The sequence below is a fragment of the Hypomesus transpacificus genome, chromosome 17 (genome assembly GCF_021917145.1).
Source record: "Hypomesus transpacificus isolate Combined female chromosome 17, fHypTra1, whole genome shotgun sequence".
Taxonomy (NCBI): Eukaryota; Metazoa; Chordata; class Actinopteri; order Osmeriformes; family Osmeridae; genus Hypomesus; species Hypomesus transpacificus.
Window position 1 is genome coordinate 3,746,845 of NC_061076.1, and position 24,164 is coordinate 3,771,008.

Below are 24,164 nucleotides of genomic sequence, written 5' to 3' on the forward strand. Positions count from 1 at the left end.
ATGAAAATGTCACTTTCCAACTATATTCCGATTCTGTGTGGTCCTATTTCTCTGTTGAGTTTACAAACAGTACAACAGCAACCCTCAAAACACTGCATATGGTGGGTAAACTCATCTTTGGAAGTTGGAGACTGGCAATAAACAACAACGTCATGCATATGATAAGACTATCCTAAAATGGAATTCATCATCCTTCCTTAACAAAGGCATTCTGCTGCTTTTGTTTGGGATATCTATGATCCTATAGTATTAGGGTTGAAAGTTACAGAGCCATAGTTGCTCGTAGCACAGTTTTTTTCTGAAACTAAGCTTCAGAGTTCTATGTGCAATACAGCACAGCACTCTAGTGGCCACAAGGGGAATGTTTGTGTGTGTATGTGTGTGTGTGTGTGTGTGTTTCTTTCTATTGCTGTACAAAACTATGAAGAGAAGCTACACCATTCTTCCCAATACACTTCAGTAAATGACTCCCTGAAGTTATATTCCAAATGTAAGGAAAGCAATTTCAATTAAACACATTGTTCAGCGCTCATGAAGCATATGTGAAATCCTCTTTCACATATAAAGATAATTAAATCACACAATTTTCATGCAGGTTGTCATTCAAAGAAGGAAAGAGCACATAATATCCATTCATACCCTATCGAAGAGACTTGATGAGCTATATACACGAAGAGAACAATTTTAAATGTAAATTTCAAATGCTGTGTGGTGATGGGAAGGAAGTGAAGTCCTACAATTAAGAGATAATTACTCACATTTAGGATGACATTTTGACATGTCAAACCGTCATGTTTATGTATGTGTCTGTTTATCAGAGTGGGAAAGAGAGCATAAAGCAGTGGCAGTGAGGGAGAGAGAGAGAGAGAGAGAGAGAGAGAGAGAGAGAGAGAGAGAGAGAGAGAGAGAGAGAGAGAGAGAGAGAGAGAGAGAGAGAGAGAGGGGGAGAGAGAAAGAGAGAGACAGAGAGAGATGTTTGGACTGGGTATGACATGCCATTAGTACAACACAGTTGTAAAGTTATTGAATTAGTGAGTTCACTATTGTGTGGCACACTTTAGGCATATTTACACTTACTAGACATACACTTCCACTACTGTATATTGTATATCTATATTGTATTTTATGCTATTATATTTCCATATCCTACAGACACCACCTTCACACCAGGGATCAATAAGTGCTAGAGTTCATTGCATGTGGAGTAAAAGGAATAGACTGGGTCACTTTTCTTACCAGTGATCGACAACTTGCACGACATCTAGTAAACGCAATGCATAAACAATGCATCCCTGGAAAATAAAGGAGACAATTAAGTACCAGCCGTAAGTATTCTCACCCATGAATAGAGTCATTCAGGGGATTCCGAACCTCAATCATGCCAATAATTCCTGTATCATTAGAAAACAACTTTACAACTGCTTGATATTAGAATGTACAGCTAAGAACTGAGGCCAGTCACAGTAGGTAGACCTATGCTGTAATCTCCAAGTTACAATAGGATGAGATGTACTTTTAATTAAATTCTGCCAAATAATCGCGCTTATCTTCCCTATCAAATAAAGGGTTGAGAACCATTCAAATGTCTACAAGAACAGAAAACAGATATTAAAGAGATAGGGCTTACCACAGCAGGTATTCATGAACAATGAATCGTTTTGATATGAATGATTGGGGGCTTCTAAGATATTACTTCTCTGCCTTCCTGGAGCAAGTAAAATCCATAATGTCATAAATGGATTTGCTATGTAACAGGGTAAAGATGGGTTTAAGAGATACAAGCTCATTTGAAAATAGCTTAATTTCTACATTATAAAAGGGAAGATAGATATGTGTTATATGGGCTCTATTATAGACTATATTGATAAATTAAATAGCCTTTCTTAAAATAACTTTCATACAGGTACTGTAACGGGGATAGAAAAAAGGGATTCTGACTGGAAGGCCTGGCACACATCATTAGTCAAATGAAAAGAACCAGCTTGTCCTGTCCTGGTCACTGCTAGCTTTGTAATCGTTTACAAGTGTGTCCCCTTTACGCCAGTGCAGCATCAGGCATATTTGATATATTTCAGTGAACATGACACACAATGTAAAATGTATAAATACCACACTCAGCGAAAGTGTTTAGGCGACAGTATGAACATGTGAAAGCCTCATAGAGTTGAGAGGTAGAGAAACTTCGGAACAGCTGATTTCCCAAAAGGCATTTGAATGAATCAAGTTAATTTGTTCGTCCTTATAGACAGTGAGTCGTGTCTTGTAAGTGGTTGTTAGTTAGTGAAGTATAGAAATGTAAGTTCTACTAAAGTCATGTCTCCAGTAGCCTAATGTAGCTTAAACAAAAACATAAAGATGCAAATTAATTGCGAAATATTATTGTCTGCCCGTCGATTTGTAAAGCTCATTCTGCGCAACTGCTGAAGTGTGCGCGGAAGTTGTATGCGGAAGTGGCATGTCTAGACTCCAACCGAGGAATTTCTAAAGTAACGACTGTTGGAGATTATTTCATGTCTGATGGTTAGTGTATCCTAGATTTTACCGGTTACCTATTAATGCTACAATATCACCGAGGGAGTGTATTACGGACTTAGTCACAGGAAACAAAATGCTACCGCTAGCTAGCGAACAAGATGCGTTGAGAATGAGAATGAGCATGCTAGTCTAGCTAGCTAATACTGTATCAAACAAGCCATTTGTGCATGTGCGCTCTGTGATATTTTTCTAAACAAAGAAAGGTGTCGGTTTTGGAGTTCAAATAAGTAACGATTATCAGTAGACTGTAGTTGCTTATCTTGCGCTTATCTTGAGCATGTGTTAAACGTAAATGGAAGTATACAGAACAACATGTATGCCAAGGTAATAAAGTACACGCTTGGGTTTTTTTCAGAGTGAAAAGTGACAAGAAAAATGACAAGCCAACCTCTCATCAAATCAAAGCAGACAGAAAAAACGATTAATGGGATTTCCACCCAGGTTGTTTGCACCGAATTCAGTAACTACATATTTGTAGTTCTCACACAGTACGGAAAGATTGGAACGTTAGTATCAGTTACACCTGATTCAAAGTCGAATGACTTGAGCAATTCAATGTTCTCCACCAAAGTCCTGCTTGGAAAAGATGACGTAAGAATTTCTTAGATGTTTGATAACTGTCAATTTTCAGTTGGATTTTTAATACAGCAGTGTGGTTTTCTTGTTTGTTTTTGTCATTGTGCAGGCTTTGACACATGTTTGTGCAAAAAACCTGGCAACCTTTGTGGCTCAAGAGGCTGGCAACAGACCTGTTCTATTGGGATTGGCACTCAAGGACTGCTCCATTGACTCCATAAAGGACATGAAGGATGTTATAAAATGTTGTAAAGTCTGGTGACATAGGGAAAATAACGTTTTCACTTTAAACCGAAAGGTTATTTTGTATTTAGTTGTATAATGCAGATGGTATGGTTAGTAAGCTATGGGAATACTTCTAGGAGTGGGGAAGCACATGCCGGCTGAAGAGCATCATGCAATTGTCATTGTTGCAGAGGAATAAAAATGTATTTAATTTGTATTTCAGTCTCCACGTTATGATTCAGCATTTACTTGAATGTATGGCATATGCTCCACCATCCACACAAAGACTAATAATAAAACATAAATACATCAAATCATTACATGATCATTATTTTGTATAGTAGGGTTAGGGTACTGTTCTTAAGTATCATTACATTCTGTAGAATGTAAGATTTAGCCTACACCGCTCCTGGTGATCATACAATCATGTTTTAAAGGATTACAGTCAAGCGGAAATCTCATTGACCTCTTAATTCAGTGTCACGCTGAGTAGAATCTGGTGCACATAGACCTACAAGCAAGGAGGCGGTTACATTACAGCCTACTTATGTCGCTTACGTCCAGTGTCACATGACGTGACATCCATCCATCTACCTCAATGTGTTTACTTGAAATTGATAATGCAGTCTTGGTATACGAGTTGACATTAAGGACAATGTATCCCTTTTTCTGATATTAGTCTGAACATTACTTATATCGTGTGTGACTATCCAATCGGTAGTGGACTTCGACCTCAAAACAGCGGTGTCTACCTGTGCACTGAACAAGGAAGGAAGTGTTGCATTCTCTCTGGTTCCATCGACCCGTGGCCATTTCTTAATGACAACGCCGACTTTTCACACTGTCAGTCGACTTGAGTTTTAGTTCGAAAAACAAATAATGTTTATTTAATGGTGGCAAATTCTCAACAGTCACTTTGTCGTGCCATTAAATTGTATTCTTCAAAGTTGAATTTACTCAAAGGACACAATCTGTTTAAGAAGCCAATCTGAGCAAGGTAAGCTGTATATGCTTGTGAAAAAGAAAATGTATAAACTATTGTACGAAAACTCCTAATATGTTGCCAATGTAGAAGTTAAATGTTCAACAGGTGTGGTGCGCGTAGTGAAAGCTAGGTATGGAAGCCGTGCGCAGCCGTAAAGCCTTCTGAATAACTGGTTGTTAAGAGCTATTGTTTATCCAAACAGTTAGGAGTTTATCCTAACAGATTAATTTATTTGAGTGTTGACTTGGTGTCCCTTAAGGCAAAGTCTCTGCCATTAACAGTAATTGTAAAATATTATTACACAATGCAATTATGACATTCTTACTTCACCAAAACAATGTTATCGTTTCAGATGAACAGCTCTTTGAAGTACATGGATCCAAGTTATTCAGAAAATGATACAATTGTACATCTAGCAGCACCCATCCTGCCAGACATTTCAGACATTTCCAACATGACTATTATCCGGACAGGGAATGGATCAATAATAGTGGATCAAATGTTTCTCAACACTACAGCCGCTCAAGTGTTGTCAGGGATATTTGTGTGGTCCGCACTTATGATCACTTGCCATCAGGTAGGCCTCATTCATCTTCAACTTTCAATGTTCTGAATTTGGTTGTCTGCTTGCAATCAGAAATCACAGCACAACCATGTGGCAAATGGCTTGGGAAGGAGCAGCCTTTAACAACAGTAAAGTTTTCTTAAATAAATGCAAATGAGTAATAGGAGCTAGGAGGGAACCTCTGGTTCTCTTTCTCCACCCTTGCCGGAGGACAAGTCAAACAATATCATGATTTTCACTTTAATGCAGTATTGCGTGTCAGTGTCAGATAATGACCAGACATAAATACTTTATCCTCACTGTTACCTAAATTTGGTGCTACAACTTTGTAGACCAACGGCCACAATAGGGAGTTAAAATATGTCCTTTGTTAATTTTTGTTTGTTTTTACAGGATGTTGTCTGTTTCTTGTCACTACTAGAGCCATTAGTTTGTGGTTTAATACAAGCTCCTCCTTTTAACTATGACTGTAACACAGGGCGTCTCATGCCATTCTAACTGATAAGAGCACAATGCAAACAGAGCAGTAAACGATTAGCAGCTAGCCCGAACATAGGTCCAACCAAGCACTATGATTCCAAGTATATGTTCAAGGTTGTTTTTCCATTACTGCTACAAGAGAGTCCTTTTTGTTTGAGAGACAATGTCGATAGCTTATCATCAGCACTGTTGAATGGCGTGTGATCTTTTATCAGCAAGGAAGTTCATGCAATAGGGAGTTCACATTTACAGCATCGCCATAAATGATAGTCCTACTAAAACACGATCCTATCAGCAGAAGATGAATGTGTTGTGTTTTGATGCCATGCAGCAGTCGGTAAGGCTCTCACATTGTGCTGATGAACCGATAAACCTGCCTGCTAAATATGCTTGCCTTCAACCTTCCAAGCCGGATAGACAGAAGGGCTCCAGGGAATCTTTTTGTGTTGGCTTGAGTTCAATATGATTGCATTCAAAAGGTCACATCCCCATACAAGGATGTCCTCTGTATTGTTCATCGTTGTTTTCTTGAGTACTTCATTATGGAATTCCACCCTAAATGTGGCCACTATATTAACTGTGGAGTGGGTCATGTTTTGATGCTTACAACAACTAACTATCTTGAAACCAGGGATGTGCTATCATTTACCTGGCAGGGATACTGACATCCATGGCAGTACAGTGTTGTAGCTGAACAGAAACAACACTTCCTTCCTCTGCAATACGCAAAACATTTCCATGCATTTCCTGAACTGTTTTACATGTCATGAGTCCCAGCAAGCGCTGGCAGATTTACATAAGACGTGCATATGCATCTAAGATGAGTAAAATACCCTTCAGAAGAAGGTTTAGTGTTTCGCCACTTCCTTTGATTTCCTCCTCAAGATGTTCTCTGGGGTGGTATTTTTCGGTTTCAGTACGTGAACTCTGATATACCTTGACCTTAAATGTTCCTTTGCTTCAAGTACTGCAAGAAATGTAGAGCTATAGGGTGAGGGAAGGCACTGATTGTATTAAAAGGTTACATAGATCATCAGACCTCGTGTGATTTGAAATTAGTCAATTAATCATTCAAATCATCATTATAACTTATAACCCCTACGTCTCCTCCATGTTGTCTGTGGCACAGTCATCATAAACAGTGACACCACAACATTCTCACAGGCTTGGACACAGATACGTACAGGCTCAGAGCTGTCAGAATGAAGGGGTAACAGAGTTATAACCTAGCACAGCCTGACTTGAGGCAGCCAGGGCCCAACTGGGCCAACGGCTCTGCTGCAGTCTGACTCGAGCCATTACACATGCCACAGTTCTGTCTTACTGTCAAGTCAGCATTATGGAGCCTGGAGGATCACAGCTCTTTCTCAGCCATGTAGATGAAATATAGAACATCAGTCTGCAGCCTGCCACTCTTCACTTCTGAAGAGGACCAAATGCATCATGACCCTGCCCCTTAGTGATTCAGCCCTAGAGGCTAACCTTTAATGGGCTTTTAATCATGGTACAGGCATTTGTTCGAGTGGGCCAGAACTCCAGCAAACACCAGGATGCTGCTCAAAATTGCTAGATTTAATTTATTTTAGTATGGATGTTGCTCGTGTTTTATAGATGGTTGGATGATGAGATTTTACATTCAGTTAGCATTACCTGTCAAACTAGTTAACGCCCAATAGAAAGCATGAGACCAAAAGCACATTGACAAAAAAGTGTTAGTGCAGAGTTGATTGTTACACTCTTTGATCAGGAATACAATTTTTCTTTAGCCACCAACTGTGTTTTTACCTTATATATCCGGTTACAGACAGGTGCTGTGTTCAAATAAAACTATGAATGATATATGTTATATGTCCCTCTGTTTTAGACAGCCTAAGAATGAGCTTTATTACTAATCCCCAACTCTGGAGAATGGGTTTGTACTTGTTTACCTGTCTGATTCATGGGTATTATATTTCATTTCTTTGTGATGCCCTGCTAGATTTACACACACCTGAGGTCATATACCGTTCCCAACGAGCAGCGCTACATCATTCGCATTCTATTCATCGTGCCAGTCTACGCCTTCGACTCCTGGCTCAGCCTGCTCTTCATCAGCAACGACCAGTACTACGTCTACTTTGACTCCGTTCGAGATTGCTATGAAGGTATGGTAAAAATGCACCATCACCCTGACCTCAACCTTCCAGCCTCCCCTCTCCCCAAACCTCTCCCACTCCCGATAGGCCGTCTCAGCCGGCATCAGGCATGCAATGGGAGGGGGCCGTCTGGTTCTGTAATGGTGGTTAGTCTGTGAGGGGTTTTTTTCTGTGAGTTTAGGAAACAAGCAAAGCTGATATCTAGCCCGTACACTCTGATACCAAAAACAGGGGGGAAAAACTCAACAGTAAAAGTAACTCGTCAAACTTGTTTTTCTCACCTCTCTGTGGTTCTCCATTAGGTGAGAGGACCTATTGTTCAGGGTGTGTTTTTCCTAGCAGGTGTTATTTTCAGACCTTCTACTTTTCTTTTACAAGGAGGGGGTTTTAATCGTGTGTCTTTTTTAGATGGCAGAAGGAATACATTTAAGTGATGGAGCAATATAAAAGAATTGTGTCTTTTAATTCAAACTTAATGGAAATGTTCGTCTTTCTAGCTACAAGTCGTCCCCCATTGAATAATGAATGTACCGTCAGATGCTCTTAGAATTTCCTTCTTTTTAATAGTCATTATGTACTGAGGGAATAGGAAAATGCCACAGAACTTTCACAGATGCAGAGGTGAATGTAATTTAAGATGGTGAGCTGTAAATCAAGTACATTATTTAAGGAATTCATTTCATATTTAGAAAAAAAGTTATTGGTCGATGACAATTGCTTGCAGTCTCAGACAGTAGGATAACTCTTAAAGTGACTTTCAGTGCCTAGAGCAAGACATTGATGTGAATCTTGAGTGGACACCACCTACATTAGCTTTGTCTAAGCCCTCCTGAAATAGCAACAAAAGATTAGATGGGATATCGAGGACAGAAGCTTTAAGCCTATTAGCATTGGGAAGGGAAAACAGAATTAATAAAAAATATTCCTGTTTGGCAGTTTATGCAAAAAAGTTTAAACAATAAGCCTATTGAAATGTGTGCACATAGTTCTGAAGTGTATGTACAAGGAATCACCTACCCAGGACCTACCCAGGCGCTGAAAATGGCTGCCTGGGTAGGCTCTCCTGCCAAAGTAAATTCCTTGTCTGTGCAAACTTTCATGGCGAATAAACACCAATTCTGATTCTGATTCTGAAACTAAACATGATGTTTTAGAGTAATCCTCCCTCTTCATTGCAGCATTTGTCATTTACAATTTCCTGAGCCTGTCCTTTGAATATCTCGGGGGAGAGAGTGCAATCATGTCAGAGATCCGAGGGAAGAACATTCAGTGAGTTCACTCATTCCCATCCTACTGAAAAAAATAATGTATTAGTCCTTACCATGACTTGATACCTTTGGCATCGAACTAGTTATGTAAGTTCCACTAAAAAGTCCCATTCAGACATTTGGAACTTTTCTCTTTGCGCTAAAGTTAGTGTAGAAAAGCCCTCAGTCAGGCTTTTAAACTGTTTGAAAGAAACTGTATTTTCAGCATGAATGTACACCACTTGAAACATCTGTTAAGCGTCCACCTTGTAAAGGGCTGTATAAAAAGAATGATACCACTAGAAGTAGTGTTTCTCACAGCTGAAGATTTTGTTCAAGCTCCTCTACCCTTTTCCCTCTCCCAGGTCAAGCTGTCTGTACGGTACCTGCTGCTTGGTTGGAATGAGCTACTCTATTGGCTTTTTAAGATTCTGTAAACAGGTGAGTTAAGTTTCCCTAACCTTAACATGCTAGACACTTCCCAGTTTGGATGCAAATGCATTCATGTACGTTGAAGATAAGGATTTTAAATTAGAATTTAAAGGAATATCCTGTATAGCTTCTTATCTAGGTCTACCCCCTGTGACAAAATGACAACCGTTATAATTGGCTGTCCACTTTTCTACAGATCACATTCTGTGGTTAGAAAAGAAAACAAAAACAATCTGAGCCAGGTAAAATCAGCTCTGTAATGAACATGGAGAAATAATAGGAGCTGTCAGTTCCGAACTGCCTCTATAGCGTCTTGGGATGCTGCATGAACTCTGAGTCTAACAGTGATGGAAATTGAATCAGAACAGTATGTCTTCAAAACAGTGACTAGACGAAGAAAATATATTTTCCCCCAAAATGGAAAGTGATAAACACTTGGTGTGCTTTGACAGTCCTACGTGGGGTGTTTTTAAAGCACAACTTGGCTGTTCCTTTGACGGCACAGTTCCAAAGTAACAGGAAATATTTTCTCTCTTTGTGGGAATGGATGTCAAGGCGGATCAATACTTGAGTTTACCCAGAGGAGGATAAATGATTCAATTTTAAAGCACAATTACAAGTTAGAAACTTTATCAGTTCTGTCTAAAGACCTATTGGTTTGAGAATTCCGTTAATGACTGCTCTGCTTCAAGAATAGTCTTGTTTATTTTAATCTTGGAGACAAATCTATCCGAATAACAGCATGTTATGTATTGTGTCTGTGTTCATTTATGTATTGTGTCTGTGTTCATTTTGCATTTCATCCTGTATTGTTACCCAGGCAACTCTCCAGTTCTGTGTTGTCAAACCCATCATGGCTGTCATCACCATCCTCCTGCAGGCCTTTGGCAAATACCATGACGGAGACTTTAAGTGAGCAGCATTTTTCATTTCATATCATTTCACTTCATCTGACTTGTTCACATTTGTCCTGTCACCAGGCAGGAAGCCACACTGGTTCTACTGTAGATGAAAGGCAGACTATGAAACACAGCAGGTTGAGTCAAGATGTCTTCTAACCATCATACCTGATTCTGTTCTTCTCTGCAGTGTGACTGGAGGCTACCTTTACATAACCATTATCTATAACTTCTCTGTCAGCCTGTCGCTCTATGCTCTCTTCCTCTTCTTCTTTGCTACGAGTGACCTGCTGAGGCCTTACGAACCCGTGCTCAAGTTCCTCACTATCAAATCTGTCATCTTTCTGTCCTTCTGGCAAGGTAAGCTTGTACATCAATCATCACGTATAACATTTAATATCCAGATGACGGATTGCAACATTCCTGCACTGTACTTTGTGTATGTAAAGATACAAATCCATGTACGGAGTTAGCTTCGGGCTACGTCAGTTAGCATAATACTCATAGCATGATGTAAACATTGGAATGTCGTGTAGGTATGGTGCTGGCCATCCTGGAGCGCTGTGGGGTAATCCCCAACGCCCTATTCATCGACGGACAGGAAGTGGGCGCTGGTACGGTGGCAGCAGGCTGGCAGAACTTCACCATCTGTATCGAGATGTTCTTCGCTGCCATTGCCCTGCGCTACGCCTTCACCTGTACGGTGTATCAGGAGAAGAAGAACGAAGTGCCAGGTAACTTGCGGTTCTCCTTCACATCTGCTGGGTAGATAAAATGCAAAATGAGCTGCTTAAATAAACCTTACCCTTTAAGATTAGGTTGAAATGTTACACAGCAAGCAGTGGTCCCTCAGCCACAGGACAAATAACAGTTGATGGACACCTGCTGCATTCACAAATACTCTCTGCTACAGTGTAGGACAATGGGCCATGCATACATTGCTAGAGACCATATAATGACACATATAGTACACCGTCACACACCAAGCCAAATTAGGATGATGTTTCTCTGTATGGGAGGTGGAGCTGAAAGTACATGCTTTTAGATTCCACATCCTACATTTCCAGCCTGTCAGGGGGGAATGGCAGGAGAAGAATGGCCAGGGTGAACAGTGTTTTGAACAGTGCATTGAGCCGGGCCTGAGGTCAGCAAAGGGTGCCGCAATCCCCTGGGGATACATCATTACTCATGGCTCATAGGACAGCTGCTAGCACAGCACAGGATTGGAAGATGAAGCCTACAGTGTAGTGTGAATAGCAAAGAGCGAGAGGTAGCCCTCTGACGTCAATACCGTTCACATGAGCCGAAGACAAATGGAGACCAAGAAAGAGCCTTATGCAGAGATATCAATCATTGGTGCTCGCTTTTCCCTTCAATAGCAATCCCGCTGTGGCCTGCAGCTAAAGGACGTGTGGAGAGAAAGGGAATGTGTAAGTGCTGATAAAGTGTGGAATGTGTCCGTTCTCCATTTCTTTTGAGCGGTAAAAGTATTGCTTTCATTTGGCTTCAAGATAAAAAAAAATAACAGAACGAATACGTGATTTATCATGTTCTGAGTTTTTTTCCCTCTGTAAGCCCCGAAACATTTATAATTTGGGTGTTCAGTTAGGGTTAGGTTAATGATCATTTTAATGCGGCTGCTGAAAAGTAATATAGCAATTTTGATTGTGTTTTACCGAAAGGTTTTAGACAAATTGTCATATCAGAAGCAACGGTCAAAATGTGATGATCCGTAATTATATTGGATGCTATTTTCTGAACCTGAATGCCCGTCATTAAAGTCTTTTGCCTTCCCATATAGCTGCTGACACTGAGGTCAGGGTTGCTGTATCACTGCCCCCACCCCCGCATCCGTCTAGAAATGTCAGCCTTGTGCAAAGGTGTCTTGTGACTGTAGAGGTCAGAGAGGCTGACATCCCTCCAGGCTGTCCTTTCTCAGACGCCTGCCGGAGTCCGGCCCCTGCAGAACAGGCCAGCTATGAAGAGAAGCTCAGAGAAGCATGCCTAACCTTACTCTGACCCAGAAGAACACGTTACCCTCCCTGCTGCCTCTCCAGGGGATCTTTGCAGTATGCTACGCACCGCATGCTGACCCTAAAACCTTTTGAATTGTGTCTGTTTGCGCTGGCCTGCTTGCACCAGAGCACTCTTTGGGATTGGGTGTAGGCACCTTGGAAGTGTAGGGTTGTGGCTTCTTTGCACTGAGATCATGAAGACGGTTTCCTTGACAACACAGTAAGGAGGAGAGAACGCATATTCTTCTCCACTTATGCCGTTCCCCTGTCAACTCTGTGTATACACTCATTCATCACCTCCCAGAAGGGGGCTTCCCTCACTAGAAGTTTGTATGGCAAGCATTTGCAGCAACAACAACTAAAAAAAGTCTCTGCAAAGCTGCATGTCATCACAATATTGTGTTGGATTTTTCTTCTAAATGCACTGAGAATAATGGTCTCGCCGTGTATAAATTGAATCTGTTGCCAACACCGTACATGTATTGGCGTGATGTTCGATGTGCTGTTCATGTTTTGTTTCGTAGACAACAACGCCCCCATGCAGAGCATCTCTAGTGGCCTCAAGGAGACAATGAACCCTGGAGATATGGTCCAGGATGCCATCCACAACTTCTCCCCAGCCTACCAGCAGTATACTCAGCAATCCACACAAGAGGTGGTGCAGCCCAGCCAGAATGGCAAGGCAGGCAACAGCAAGGGCTCCAGAAAGTCTGACAAAGTCATGCTGATCACCTCCGACGACGAGTTCTAGGGAGCCGTCTGCCTGCCCAGTGGTGTCCTTGTTTGTTTGTTTTGCTTTTCTTCACCACCCCAGGTAAACACCTGTGCAGGACGTGACATGAGGTAGAATCTGTGTGCTCGATTTCCATCTTGTTTCATCTGAGTTGGGAAAATGAACTCTTTACTTTTGTCCTGTTTTTATGAATAATACCCAAAGATGGGATCAAGAGGTGGATGAAATGAGGATTTTTAATTGGCTCCTATGATGAGGTGGGTTTTGTCTCTTGCCTGCTAGTTATTCCACAGGAGGGCAGCCTGTCTGTTGAACCATATCAGGTATAGCTGTAACTATGCAATTGTTTCCATAAGTTTATTCAAGGGTGTCGTGATCCTGATTCTGCATCACAGTAGCTGTGAATGAGCTCTCTGGCCACTGAAGTATGTAGTCCTCTCTGATTCATGTCTGTTTCAAAGAAAGGCTGATTAATGTGAGACTTCAGGAGGGAGCCTAGCAAGCAGGCGATGGCTGGGACTGACACTTCTGGGACTGTCTCTTGCATTTGCTTGTTTGAACTATTTGCTCAGCAGTTCTCTGTTGGATTCCCCAACGAACGGAAGAATTCTTTCAAAGACATGCTGGCTTTGGAGCGAGCACTTCAAACTGTAGACTTTGACGCTTTGAAATCCTTTGTATCTAACATGCAATGGACAAATTGGGGGATAAGCCAAGCTCCCACCAACTGGAAGGTTATGGTATTCTCATTAATTTTCTCAGCATGCAATAGAGTGTATAATCAAGCTGACTCACACAATGGTTCAACAGCCTTTAAAACAATCCTAAATGTATGCAACATCTGCATTATTGTAAATACTTTCTATAATAACTTTTGTCTGATATTTCAGTTTATTGAGGTGGAAAGTTGTACAGAAATTACTTGCATGATTCAGTTATATTATTAGCAGCTGTTTAAGTTAAAACTTTTGATATTTATGTAAATGCATGGTATTCCAGTAGTATTGTTTGTGTAATTTCCACAAGCCAGATTTATATAGAGCACTGTTGGTTTATGATTTGTTAATTCTATTTTTGTTTCAAGGCAAACAGCTGTATAGTATATACTGTACCAGATATGGTGCATAGAGGAACATAACCCACTAGATGTGGGCTCAGATAATAATTGTACTTTTTTATTAGCTGTTTGGAGACATGGGATCATTTTCTCACTGATGCCCTCATGTGCCAATGATTGCTGCCTTACAGGGAAAACAGACCGAGGTGGGTACCAAGTGACCCTTCCGTTGTAAGGTTATTATGAAGCTATGTTGACTGCTAGATTTGTATGTGTTTGCAGATTACATTTTAATGTGTCCTTTTTCCTTGTGACATTTTGCACCCATGTCAAAATAAACAATTGAGATTCATAGCTTTATGGTCAAAGAAGCACCTATATAAACTGGAGGGTTATAGGATTTGTGTGTGAGTCCTATTGGTAGCATTCAGTTTAACAGTATAAGGATTAATGAGAAATATTATTCTTAGCTGAATTTTTTATTTATGAGAAAGACTTATTTAAAAGTACAAAAACAGACACAGCAGACCTATTTACAGGAATAATTTACCTCCTTATTGTCAATGAGAACTGAAATAACATTGTATTTATACATAAGGGTAGTTCATTGAGAAAATATGTAAATATATGAATGTAAATTAAAATAATTTAGATGTTGAAAATAAAACACAGAAAATCAAATAAATACTGAAGTTAAAACAACATACATATGAGCAAATTAACGAGCAGAGTAAAGACGTGAGGAAGGGTAGCGGCTTCAGAGTTTTGGCCTGTAGATTGTGTTTTGCTAGTCTACATAAGTGAAAATCCCATTCATATTGACAGTCAACAATATAACTTATTCCTTAGATAACTAACCAGAACATGGCAGAAGATACAAGACAGCGACTGGTAGTTTAATAACTAATGTAGGATGCTGGATCAGTTTCACCAACCACCTTACGGGTTCACTCTTAACATGACACGTACAAAGTAACATTTTGGAGCAGCATACTTCATATGTCTTAGAGCTTTAAAAATGTTTTAACAGTAAGGGTGGAAAATGTATTTTGTGCGTAAAACTTTAGCGTTTTAGAAGTTAAAGTATATAAGGTTTGCTTAAAACATAGATACACTAAGGGTAGGCTATTTATATAATAATCCTAACTTATCTGTCTATAAGGCCTCCTACAGGGGAAAAAACTAACAAACCTAAAGTAATTAAGTAGTACCCACGTAGTAATTAAAACATCCACCAATGTCTTTATCATTGCATTGTAATTGGCATTAGAAAAATTGGCAACAGCCCATGTTAGAAATGTACTGCTGTTAGAGTGCCTTGTCCCTATAAATAGACATGATTGTAAATGTATAGTCCCAACAAGTAAGATAATATTTGCTATCTCTTACTGTAAATAAAGTTACAGTATGATACATAGATGAATTAGCCACTACTGAATTCTCCATTTTCTTTATATGCAATGGGAGGCGTTTTAAAATGAAAAAATACAAATCAAAATGTAATATCCAAATTGATTTGAAACGTGTCACCAAGAATTGATCATGTCCCTCCTTTTCACAACACACAAACTACCACCAGAGGTCACCAAACAGCTAGTAAAGGGGCCAATCGTTGTCTAATTCAAGTGTTTTTGTCACCCATTACTAATAGATTACTGACTAACCTGATTCTCACGGAAAACCATAATCTGGTCCCAAATTATAAAATCATGATTATAAAGTGACCAGAACTGATTCATGATATGTAGGTGAAACATTACCATCCCACTGCAGTATCTACATATACCTTTAAAAGTTATTACAGGATCACACCACTCCCAGGTATTGAATGTCCCAATAATAAAGACACACATGTAGAAAATACACACGTGCTATATATCTATATACACACACAAACATATATACATACAGTAAAACTAAATATGAGGAAATAACAGGTGAATCAACATACGTTATAAATGGGCTGAAAATACAAAATGAGAATGATAAGAGCACAGCAATGGCCCTGCTTGAAAACTCTGAGGGCCATACAGCAGCAAAGTCACCTCTTAGTGCTCTTTGCAGCTAAGAAACAGGGTAAGAACAGTCATATTCTCTTAAATAAGAGAAAATCCTGACACCAGAAACTTTCATCCCAAATAAAACTGAAACTGACTAAATTTAAAACGGCAGTTTAAATTTTAAAACTGCCGGTTCAACTGAACAAACAGTACATTTGGAGAAAGGAGAGTCACTGGATTTGGTCATGACCTCTCCTTGTGTCTGTGTTTGAGGACAGGATTTTTCTTTTCTAAGAGTCTGTGTCAAAGGTTATGTTCAAGGTATACTGTTTCAGAGTTGCCAACACCGGCAGCAGCACATTCTATTAACCTAATAGAAGGAATGATTTCTAAGGACGGATTCTCTTGTAAAGTTACAAAGGAGGCAGTTGACCGGTTCATTTTTCCTTCTGTTACACTGAAATTAATATAGAGATTTAAGTCTTACTCTGTAATATACAGGAAATAAGTGAATTGCATTTCATTAGTCAGGACAGCTCACATTATCACTTGATCCAATATGGATTACCCAACATGAAATGACATGTAGAAGGTGGTTTAGAGGCAAAAGATCATAGATAAGTGCTTGACATCGCAATAGAACATCATAAATGTGCCTTTGTTGGCAAAAGTAATAAACTAAACACACCTTAAGCAATGAAAGGTTTGACCACTAAATATGATCCACACACCATATTATAAAACCATCCCCCATTCCTACTCTAACACTAGAATGGGTGGTATCCCCCTATCAAAAGCTTGAGGTGTCCTTAGATTTCTGATTTCTTTTTCGAAGTTGCATGGGTCCAGCAGCACAGAAAGTGCTTTCTGTTACCTTTATACTGTGTCTTGACAGTTTCACAATAAGTGCTATTTATTAAACAGCAATGTTTGTCAAGTTTTCAAAAATGTAATGGACTGACTTCCCCCGTATGTTAGCTTTACTTTCTCATAACTTTGAGAAGGAAGTTTATGTACTGTATTCAAGACATGCATTCTGAATCTTAATAAACAAACCAAAACAAAAAGGTTCTTCTGGCCCTGGACATGGACCATCCAACCTGCCTTGGTCAAAAATTAAATATGAACAAGCTTTATATAAAATCGCAACTGAAAAAGGAAATATCAAAGAGTGTAACAAACGAAAATATTACAGAGATCACTTATAGATCACTTTAAGGCAAATGCTTCAATGGCTCAATTTACACTGAGACATGGTAAATATTGTGCTTTTACATATAGAACAAGTGTTGTCAGGCTTAGATTGGCATTTGTTTGCATAAATAGCTCTATTTTACTGTATTACAATGATTATATATTACTTTAATTTCTGATGCAAATCCTAGATACCACAGGCATCAGTTGTCTCAGACCAGTGCTGCCATGACTGGATTTATCAAGTACTCAATCTCACTGCCGTAAGAGCTCATCTCTGCTGTCGTTCAGTCATGGAGGGAGGGGTCAGCTCTGCCGGTGCTGGGGGGGTTGTAGCACAGTGCAACAGACAATGTTGATTATGTGATAGAAAGAAAGTGATGAATGCAGCATAATGTTATCACACATAGCAAGCCACCCCACCTCATTTCCCCCGTCCTTTTACTGAGCTTCCTCTCAGCATGGAGACGGGGTGGGTTAGGGCTGGGTCAGAACCTGCCAGAACCAGGAAGAGACCAGTCCTATTGGCACTAGGAGGGAGTTGAGAAGGGGGCTGGGTTGGAGCCGTGCTTTGTCGACTTGACAATGGTGATGACGCTGGTGGTGGCCACCTTGCCGGGGGAGAGGGGTCCTCGGGTGACAGTCCGGGCGAAACACTGCAAGGCCTCGTACTTGGAGCGCAAGGCGTCTAGCTCCAGCCGCATGCTGGCGTTTTCGCGGGCCAGTTTGTCCACCTCCTGCTGCAGCTCTGTCTTTTGTCTTTCAAGCTCCTCCTTCTGGGTGACACGTTTAATGCGACAGCTGGCGGCGTAGCCCCGGTTTTTGAGGGTCCGTCGCCGCTGCTTTAGCCTCACCACATCCTCCTTGGTCAGCCCCCGCAGGTGCTGGTTGAGCTCACGCACTGACATGGCCACCAGTTCGTCGTCACTGAGCGCCGTGGCATTCTCGCCTGCCTCCTTCTTAACCTGCAGCACAGGCACAAGGAATAAGACACTGACACTGCTGTACAACACACAATACTCTGATAGACCATTTACATTAAAGGCAAATTCTTCTTTGGTCACACCTTACCTTTAGTGCTTTGCTTGCTTTAAAAAGAGTCATCATACCCTGCATGCATACAAATGACCAGGCTCCCACAAAATTTAGACTATAAAAAAAAAGAGAAAAACAAATTAGATATTTTACAATTGAATCAACATATTTACTTCAAATAGAAATCCTAAATGGTGTAGAATTGACATTGGTGACATTAGAGAAGCAAAGAGTCACTTTCCTTCTCCAAAAAACCTACAGAATAAATACCAAAACAACATTCCAGAGTTACGTCACTGTACCATGCTCTGGAAATATTAAAAACAGTCACCACCAGCAGAGGTCAGTATATTGCTGGGAGATGCTTGGATGAACTCTTGGGCAACCCTGTTTACGTGCTGAGTGAGGCGAGCCGTAACAATGTAGTTCACTAGACCGTAGCAAGACGGCAAAAATAGAAACAGGTCAGCTCTCCCCACACAGCTTTTGATCTCTCTGCTTAGACACTCTGCTGGGGCTATTTTTATGAAAGCAGTTTTTAGAAAGCCATATCTGTTCACTACAGTGAAATGCATGCCTTTTGAGACTGCCATATGGTCCAAAAAAAGAGACACTGCTGTGAACTGGTGAAAAGACAAAAACAGTCCCCAAGGCTCCATTTTAGGCCCCATCCAACAGCCTGATTGTGAGTGCACTGCTCTGTAGTCGACTGCTGCCATGGAAACGCCCTGCAACTGGGCGTGGGAGTGCAAGTCACATGGTCTGCCAAAGGGTAAACAAGCCTCATTCATAAGCCCGCCATAACCTACACATGGTAGAAATTACAAGAGCCGATCCAGTCTGAACCACTTGGTGAATATAATGAACAAACTGTGTAGTTAGTGCATTACAGGTGCAAACCCGACATGTTTTCACTATAACAATTATCTGCCTCTTACTTCTGAGCACACAAACTATATATTTTTCTGATATACAATAGCCCAGTTCTTAGAAATTACCCATCAGCAGAAAAACGTGCTCTACTCACAAGCATTAGCTTGCATTTAAGGTTATACTGAACTTTACAGTCTAGCAGATACGCATGTGGAAAATTCCTGTAGATAGGATGTCACAGAGGCATAGTTTCCCTTACAGTCACAAGTGTATTTTTGCTTAGAGACAATGTACTCTATCAGGTTTAGGCCTGTGTCTGGTTGGTTGGATCTTATTACACTGGGCTTTCCTAAGCTGCTCCATGCCCTTATTTAACTCTGCTGGTTATATTTAGCCCAACGTGCTGACACAAAATTCTGCTAACTAAACAATTTAAGTGAACTGGTGATAAGTGATACCCCATTAAGGGGCAACATATTCTCCAAAGCCCATTGGGCTGCACTATCTCCAGCAAGAAACCAGTGGGTGCGGTTGTGTTGGAATATCGGCGCTTTCTAAACGTCCCTAAAATAAACACTGCCTCGTAGCAGGTTCTGATAGCTTTAACTGGAGTTCACTCATGTTTGAGATATCTAAACATATATTAATGCAGGTATATGCAACCTAACAATAAAGGACGTTGTGTTTTGGTAAACCACGTACAAGAATATTGAGCAGAAAAGAATCGCATAATGCAACGAAAGACAGAAAAACATGAAGAAAGTTGGCTTGCACTATTGCATCACAGGGAAACCCTGGGTGTACTCCTTGTAAGAATCACGGTAGTGAGGTGGAAATACAGAGGGGCCACAATTTTCTGAGCTCAGAGGCCACGTTGTTTCCTTGAAATTCTTTCTTAATGTGCTCTCTGGTTTTAGAAATGCTAGTCTGATGGACTCTCAAGGTCCATCTGGCTTTCTTCAGTGAGAAAAGGCAGAGCTGGGACAGGGCTCAAGCTCTGTTTTACAGTTTTCTGTTCCTGGAAGTCACAAACTATTTCAGGTTCAGTTATACTTATGAAAAGGTACAATGGTAGTTTTTCAGGATGTATCTGCAACACTGATACTCCTATAAACATTGTCTTGGAGAAACCATAGAAGGTGGGTGAAGTGTGGATAACTGAACCACATTCCTGACTAAACACACACACAGAGAGAAAGGAAAGGGGCCCCTCTTCTCATTTGGGCAGATAAATGCGTTCAGACTATGTACTGGTAATGGAACTCAAGTCTACAGTCCCAGTTGTAAAACCATTGATCTAAACTACAAAATCTCTGGAATTCAGATGCTTCTCATGTCCCCTACTAGCTCACATGTAATGACTTAAGAGTGATAAAGCATAAAGAGAGAGAGCACTATGGAGTTCATGACTTCTTATACTATGGTATGTGGGGGGAAAACGCAAGAAAAATAAACTATTTGCTGGCAAGAGGAGAGGGATGATTTCATCCTCTTGTTACCTTAGGTTACACAGTACATAACATGAAGGGGTTTCATGCTGTTTTAGGTTTGGGATAACTAAACAGAATGCACATTTATTAGCTATTCAACTATTTTTGAACGTCTGTTATGTGATTTTCACATATAACTGCCACTTTTTGTTGTCATCGACTCAAATTCAAGCCTGTGCTTCATTTACAACAGGTAATGCTTTGGCCCCAACCTTTCACCAAGACAAAAAAAAAGATCAAAGACCTAAGTTCTTGTGTTCCGGTAATATATGGAGTGTTGTCTTGTGCTTGCTGTTTGTTTTCCCTCTCTTTTCTTCTCCATTGGAGTGTGGGTTCAGCAGTGAGCAGCTCTACTCTGCTTCTCCCCTCCACGCCCCACTTCTACGTTCCTCTGGCAAGATGGAAGCTTCCTTTTCCTAAGATTGTGTCCCCTGTTCTCAGGGTGTAGGAGACATCCCGCTACAGACTGGGGCGCCCTTAGCTCTCTCTCCAGCACAGCACATTTGGTGGGATATTATGTAAAGGAAATGGAGAGCATAACTGTGCTGTGAGTCATGCTGTTTACTGGTAAAAATGAGGACAGGCAGTAGGGAATCACACCCTCCCGAAACTGACGTTTCCTGGAAAATCCCGTTGTTTCGCAGGGAGGAAGGAAAAGTACAGGGAAACTTGGAAACAACTGGCATGACTGCAGGAACATTCAGCGGAAAGGGAGGAGAGGTAGCAAGATATCTGAGCGAAGCGACTTTCCAACTTGAGACTCAGGGATTTGAAGGAATGTTAAGAATTTAACATTTAAAAAAGAAAACAAAGACAATCCTGTCCTAATTTCACCTTGCGGAAGCCATGACATAGAACAGAAGGAACAATCATCCATAAGAATACCAGTGCAGTGAAAGTACAATTGATCATGTTTTCCATTTCCTAAGACTGGGTGTGGGATTAGTTTATGCAAGAGACTTGAGATGACATCAGCAAGAAAAATCTTTACGCACATTAATCCAACCCTGCCACTCTATTAAGTCGATAATAGTTTTATTCCGTCTGAGTAACTCTTATTTCGATAATACCACCTCTGATTAAAACAATACATTTTTCTTTCTTACTGTACACCCGTTAATACTATAATCACCAAATCAGGAAAAACAAGAAACTTTCCTTTCCAGATGATTCCTCCAGACCCCAGACCACAGAGTGGTGTAAACTCTGGTCTGGAACCAGGAATTCTTACTGAGAAGCAGGAATGGGCAGAGAGCATATCACTGTGGGTGGCAAATGTATACCTCATGCAGTGTAAACCTGTTTGAACTGATTTTTGACTCAACATGCAATATATTGTGTACAGACTAGTATGTCTGTCATGTGTTTGAAAAATGCTTATGACTCATATCTTGGGAAAAGTGCTTCATAATAACTTTAATGTGAAGCCCAATCCTGAATTTCAAATAAATTCAATAAGTTCCAATTTGTGGGTATGAACACTATCAATTTTGTTTTCCAGTAAAAAAAGGATGTTACACATGATGAAACCATCAATTGTGCTCCTTGAGTCATAGGCTGAAATCCCGGGGGGGACACGGCCCCCCCATCCTGGGAAACATGTGATTTGTCCCCCCCCAATAAATCACTGTAAACATAAGGAAATGTCAATAATATTGATAATATATATGTAACATATTACAATGTAGGCTATGTGTAACAACAGTAATAGTGGTGTCTTCCTCAGGAATTACTCTGGATAAAATGTCAATTGTCCCCCCAAAATGTATAGCAGATTTTTGCCACTGCCTTGAGTCATACCTTCCCTAATCATAGCTTTTCATTTTCAAAACACAGAAGAAAAAAAGAAAAGAAGAAAAATAAAACATGCAAGTCCCCTTGTCTATGAATTGAACGGATTTCTCTTAATCCCATCCTGAGAAATATAACCAGATTATTATTCACTGCATTAAGAAAAGGCTGAGAAGGCATATTGTGTAAGTAAATGGAATCTAGCTTCCTTCTCACTTTGACATCATCACATCAGTCACTGAGCCACGCGTTATCCCCATGACAGTGCAATACACACACTCCTCCTGCATTTCTAAAAGTAGAGATCCAGCACAATTGGATGTAGGAGGTCTTAACCACAGATACCTCATCAATAATGACTCAGCCAGCCCCTCGGGCAAGGTCTTGGGCCCTTTATGGAATGTTTATTTTTTAAGTAAGTAAGTGAGATTGTATCATATTTTCCATCAAAATCACAATGCCCTTAAAGGTAAAAAGGTCCTGAGTCCAGACATAGAAATTGTGTAAACTAAATATACAATTATATTGTTAACGTCTTATTTATTTTTACTATGGGGGAGGCACAATTTGGCCAAGCATACCCAGCAACAAGCTTTTTTTGACGTTCAAATGATTGCATTCACTGTAGGTCTGGAAGTAGATTCGATTTCATCTTGGATGATGTGTTATACTGTGACAGCAAAGTGCTTTTGCTGAGCCAGGGCCACTGCAAGACACTGTACTGTCATATTAAGCAGTTGGGAGAGTTAAACAAAACAACACTGAGTTCATATCAAGTAGGATAATCAAATGTCATGCAATTTACTGTCTGGTGATACTAGCAAAATATACGAATGCAGCTACGAAAATAAAATAGCTACGGACAATGAAGCTGACAGATGTTTACAGTTCAGGTGTACAAGAAAACCGTATTGTATAAACACGTCACCGTCTCTTTAGTGGACACAGATTTAACGCGTCGAAGAAAAAACTGCTGAATTGTAGCCTTGTCTAGGGCGATGCTGTTTTGTCCCTTTGAAGCGGCACTTTTTGCGGCCCCTTTTTGAATTATCCTGGTGGTCTATCCTGACATCTTGCCCTTTGTCCTAGAACTCTAAATTATAGACCACGTGTTATTTTATACGTAGTAGGATACTATGAAAACTTCTAACCTACGTTGGGGGATTGTCAACAATTGGTTATGATATCAAAGTTTTGAAAGTTTATAGCCCAACATAGTTAAAATACCTAATGTAGCCTTTAAATCAGAAGACAAATTGACGGAGTATATAGTATTTGGCAAATTATGATAGAGTTTAAACCATTAGGCATATTTTAAAATATAGCTTAACTAAATTAACTGGCTTTTGGCATAGCAAAGTCTTCCCTGGCACGTGTCTAAAATAAATCCTTAATTCTAAATAATCTTCAAGCTTCACTATTAAATGGTATTTTAAACGTTGTAATGAAACAATCTAAAAACATGTTTTACGTTTGAATTAAGAAGTCTCACACGCGTACCCTACAATCTGTCACGTAACATCAGCAATTTAGATAGGAATGTCGACATATCTTCCCAGGAAAAAAAAACTTCCCAGAAAAAAATATTTCCTCACCTTGTGAGCGCGGATATTCTTCCAAGGATGCGTACAACTTTAGAAGTTGCTTTCCAATAGTGGTTTGAAGTTACTTGTCGCGAATTATCAAATGTGTCCAGCAGTCGGACTGCAATGTATCCCCCTTCTGAATTAACTACAAAACAACAACAATGTAACAACATTCCACGCTTTGCTTCCGACAGCATTCACGTCACCAATTCCTCGTGACCGCCCCCTCCATTCATGAAAATAACTTTCTGCTGACGTGAGTCAAGTGGGAAACTAGGGAAGGCCAGAAATAGAAATGAGACGCAGCTGGC

At 40.2% G+C, this 24,164-nt stretch overlaps 3 protein-coding genes across 4 annotated transcripts; 2 read left to right on the top strand and 1 right to left on the bottom strand.

The window, feature by feature from the left end:
- The first annotated feature begins 2,425 nt into the window (after positions 1-2,425).
- psmg3 (proteasome (prosome, macropain) assembly chaperone 3) lies at positions 2,426-3,553 on the top strand. The gene is made up of 3 exons (XM_047037512.1): positions 2,426-2,520; positions 2,891-3,126; positions 3,221-3,553. Exons 2-3 carry the CDS (start codon positions 2,911-2,913, stop codon positions 3,371-3,373), a joined length of 369 nt encoding a protein of 122 aa, XP_046893468.1. The 5' UTR covers positions 2,426-2,520; positions 2,891-2,910; the 3' UTR covers positions 3,374-3,553.
- A 334-nt stretch (positions 3,554-3,887) lies between these two features.
- On the top strand, positions 3,888-14,265 carry tmem184a (transmembrane protein 184a). The gene is made up of 9 exons (XM_047037510.1): positions 3,888-4,333; positions 4,674-4,898; positions 7,345-7,510; positions 8,680-8,770; positions 9,114-9,189; positions 10,001-10,092; positions 10,270-10,439; positions 10,616-10,813; positions 12,619-14,265. The coding sequence occupies exons 2-9, from the start codon at positions 4,674-4,676 to the stop codon at positions 12,843-12,845; spliced, it is 1,245 nt and encodes a 414-aa protein (XP_046893466.1). The 5' UTR covers positions 3,888-4,333; the 3' UTR covers positions 12,846-14,265.
- A 79-nt stretch (positions 14,266-14,344) lies between these two features.
- On the bottom strand, positions 14,345-24,070 carry mafk (v-maf avian musculoaponeurotic fibrosarcoma oncogene homolog K). 2 transcript variants are annotated; one of them, XR_006957350.1, is made up of 4 exons: positions 23,863-24,070; positions 18,150-18,228; positions 17,502-18,043; positions 14,345-17,399 (listed from the first exon to the last, which is right to left on the bottom strand). XR_006957350.1 is itself a non-coding variant. In XM_047037511.1 (3 exons), exons 1-3 carry the CDS (start codon positions 24,048-24,050, stop codon positions 17,609-17,611), a joined length of 702 nt encoding a protein of 233 aa, XP_046893467.1. In that variant the 5' UTR covers positions 24,051-24,070; the 3' UTR covers positions 14,345-17,608. The 2 variants fall into 2 exon arrangements, 1 of the variants encoding a protein (XP_046893467.1); XM_047037511.1 differs by having other exon boundaries at positions 14,345-18,043.
- Positions 24,071-24,164: the final 94 nt, after the last annotated feature.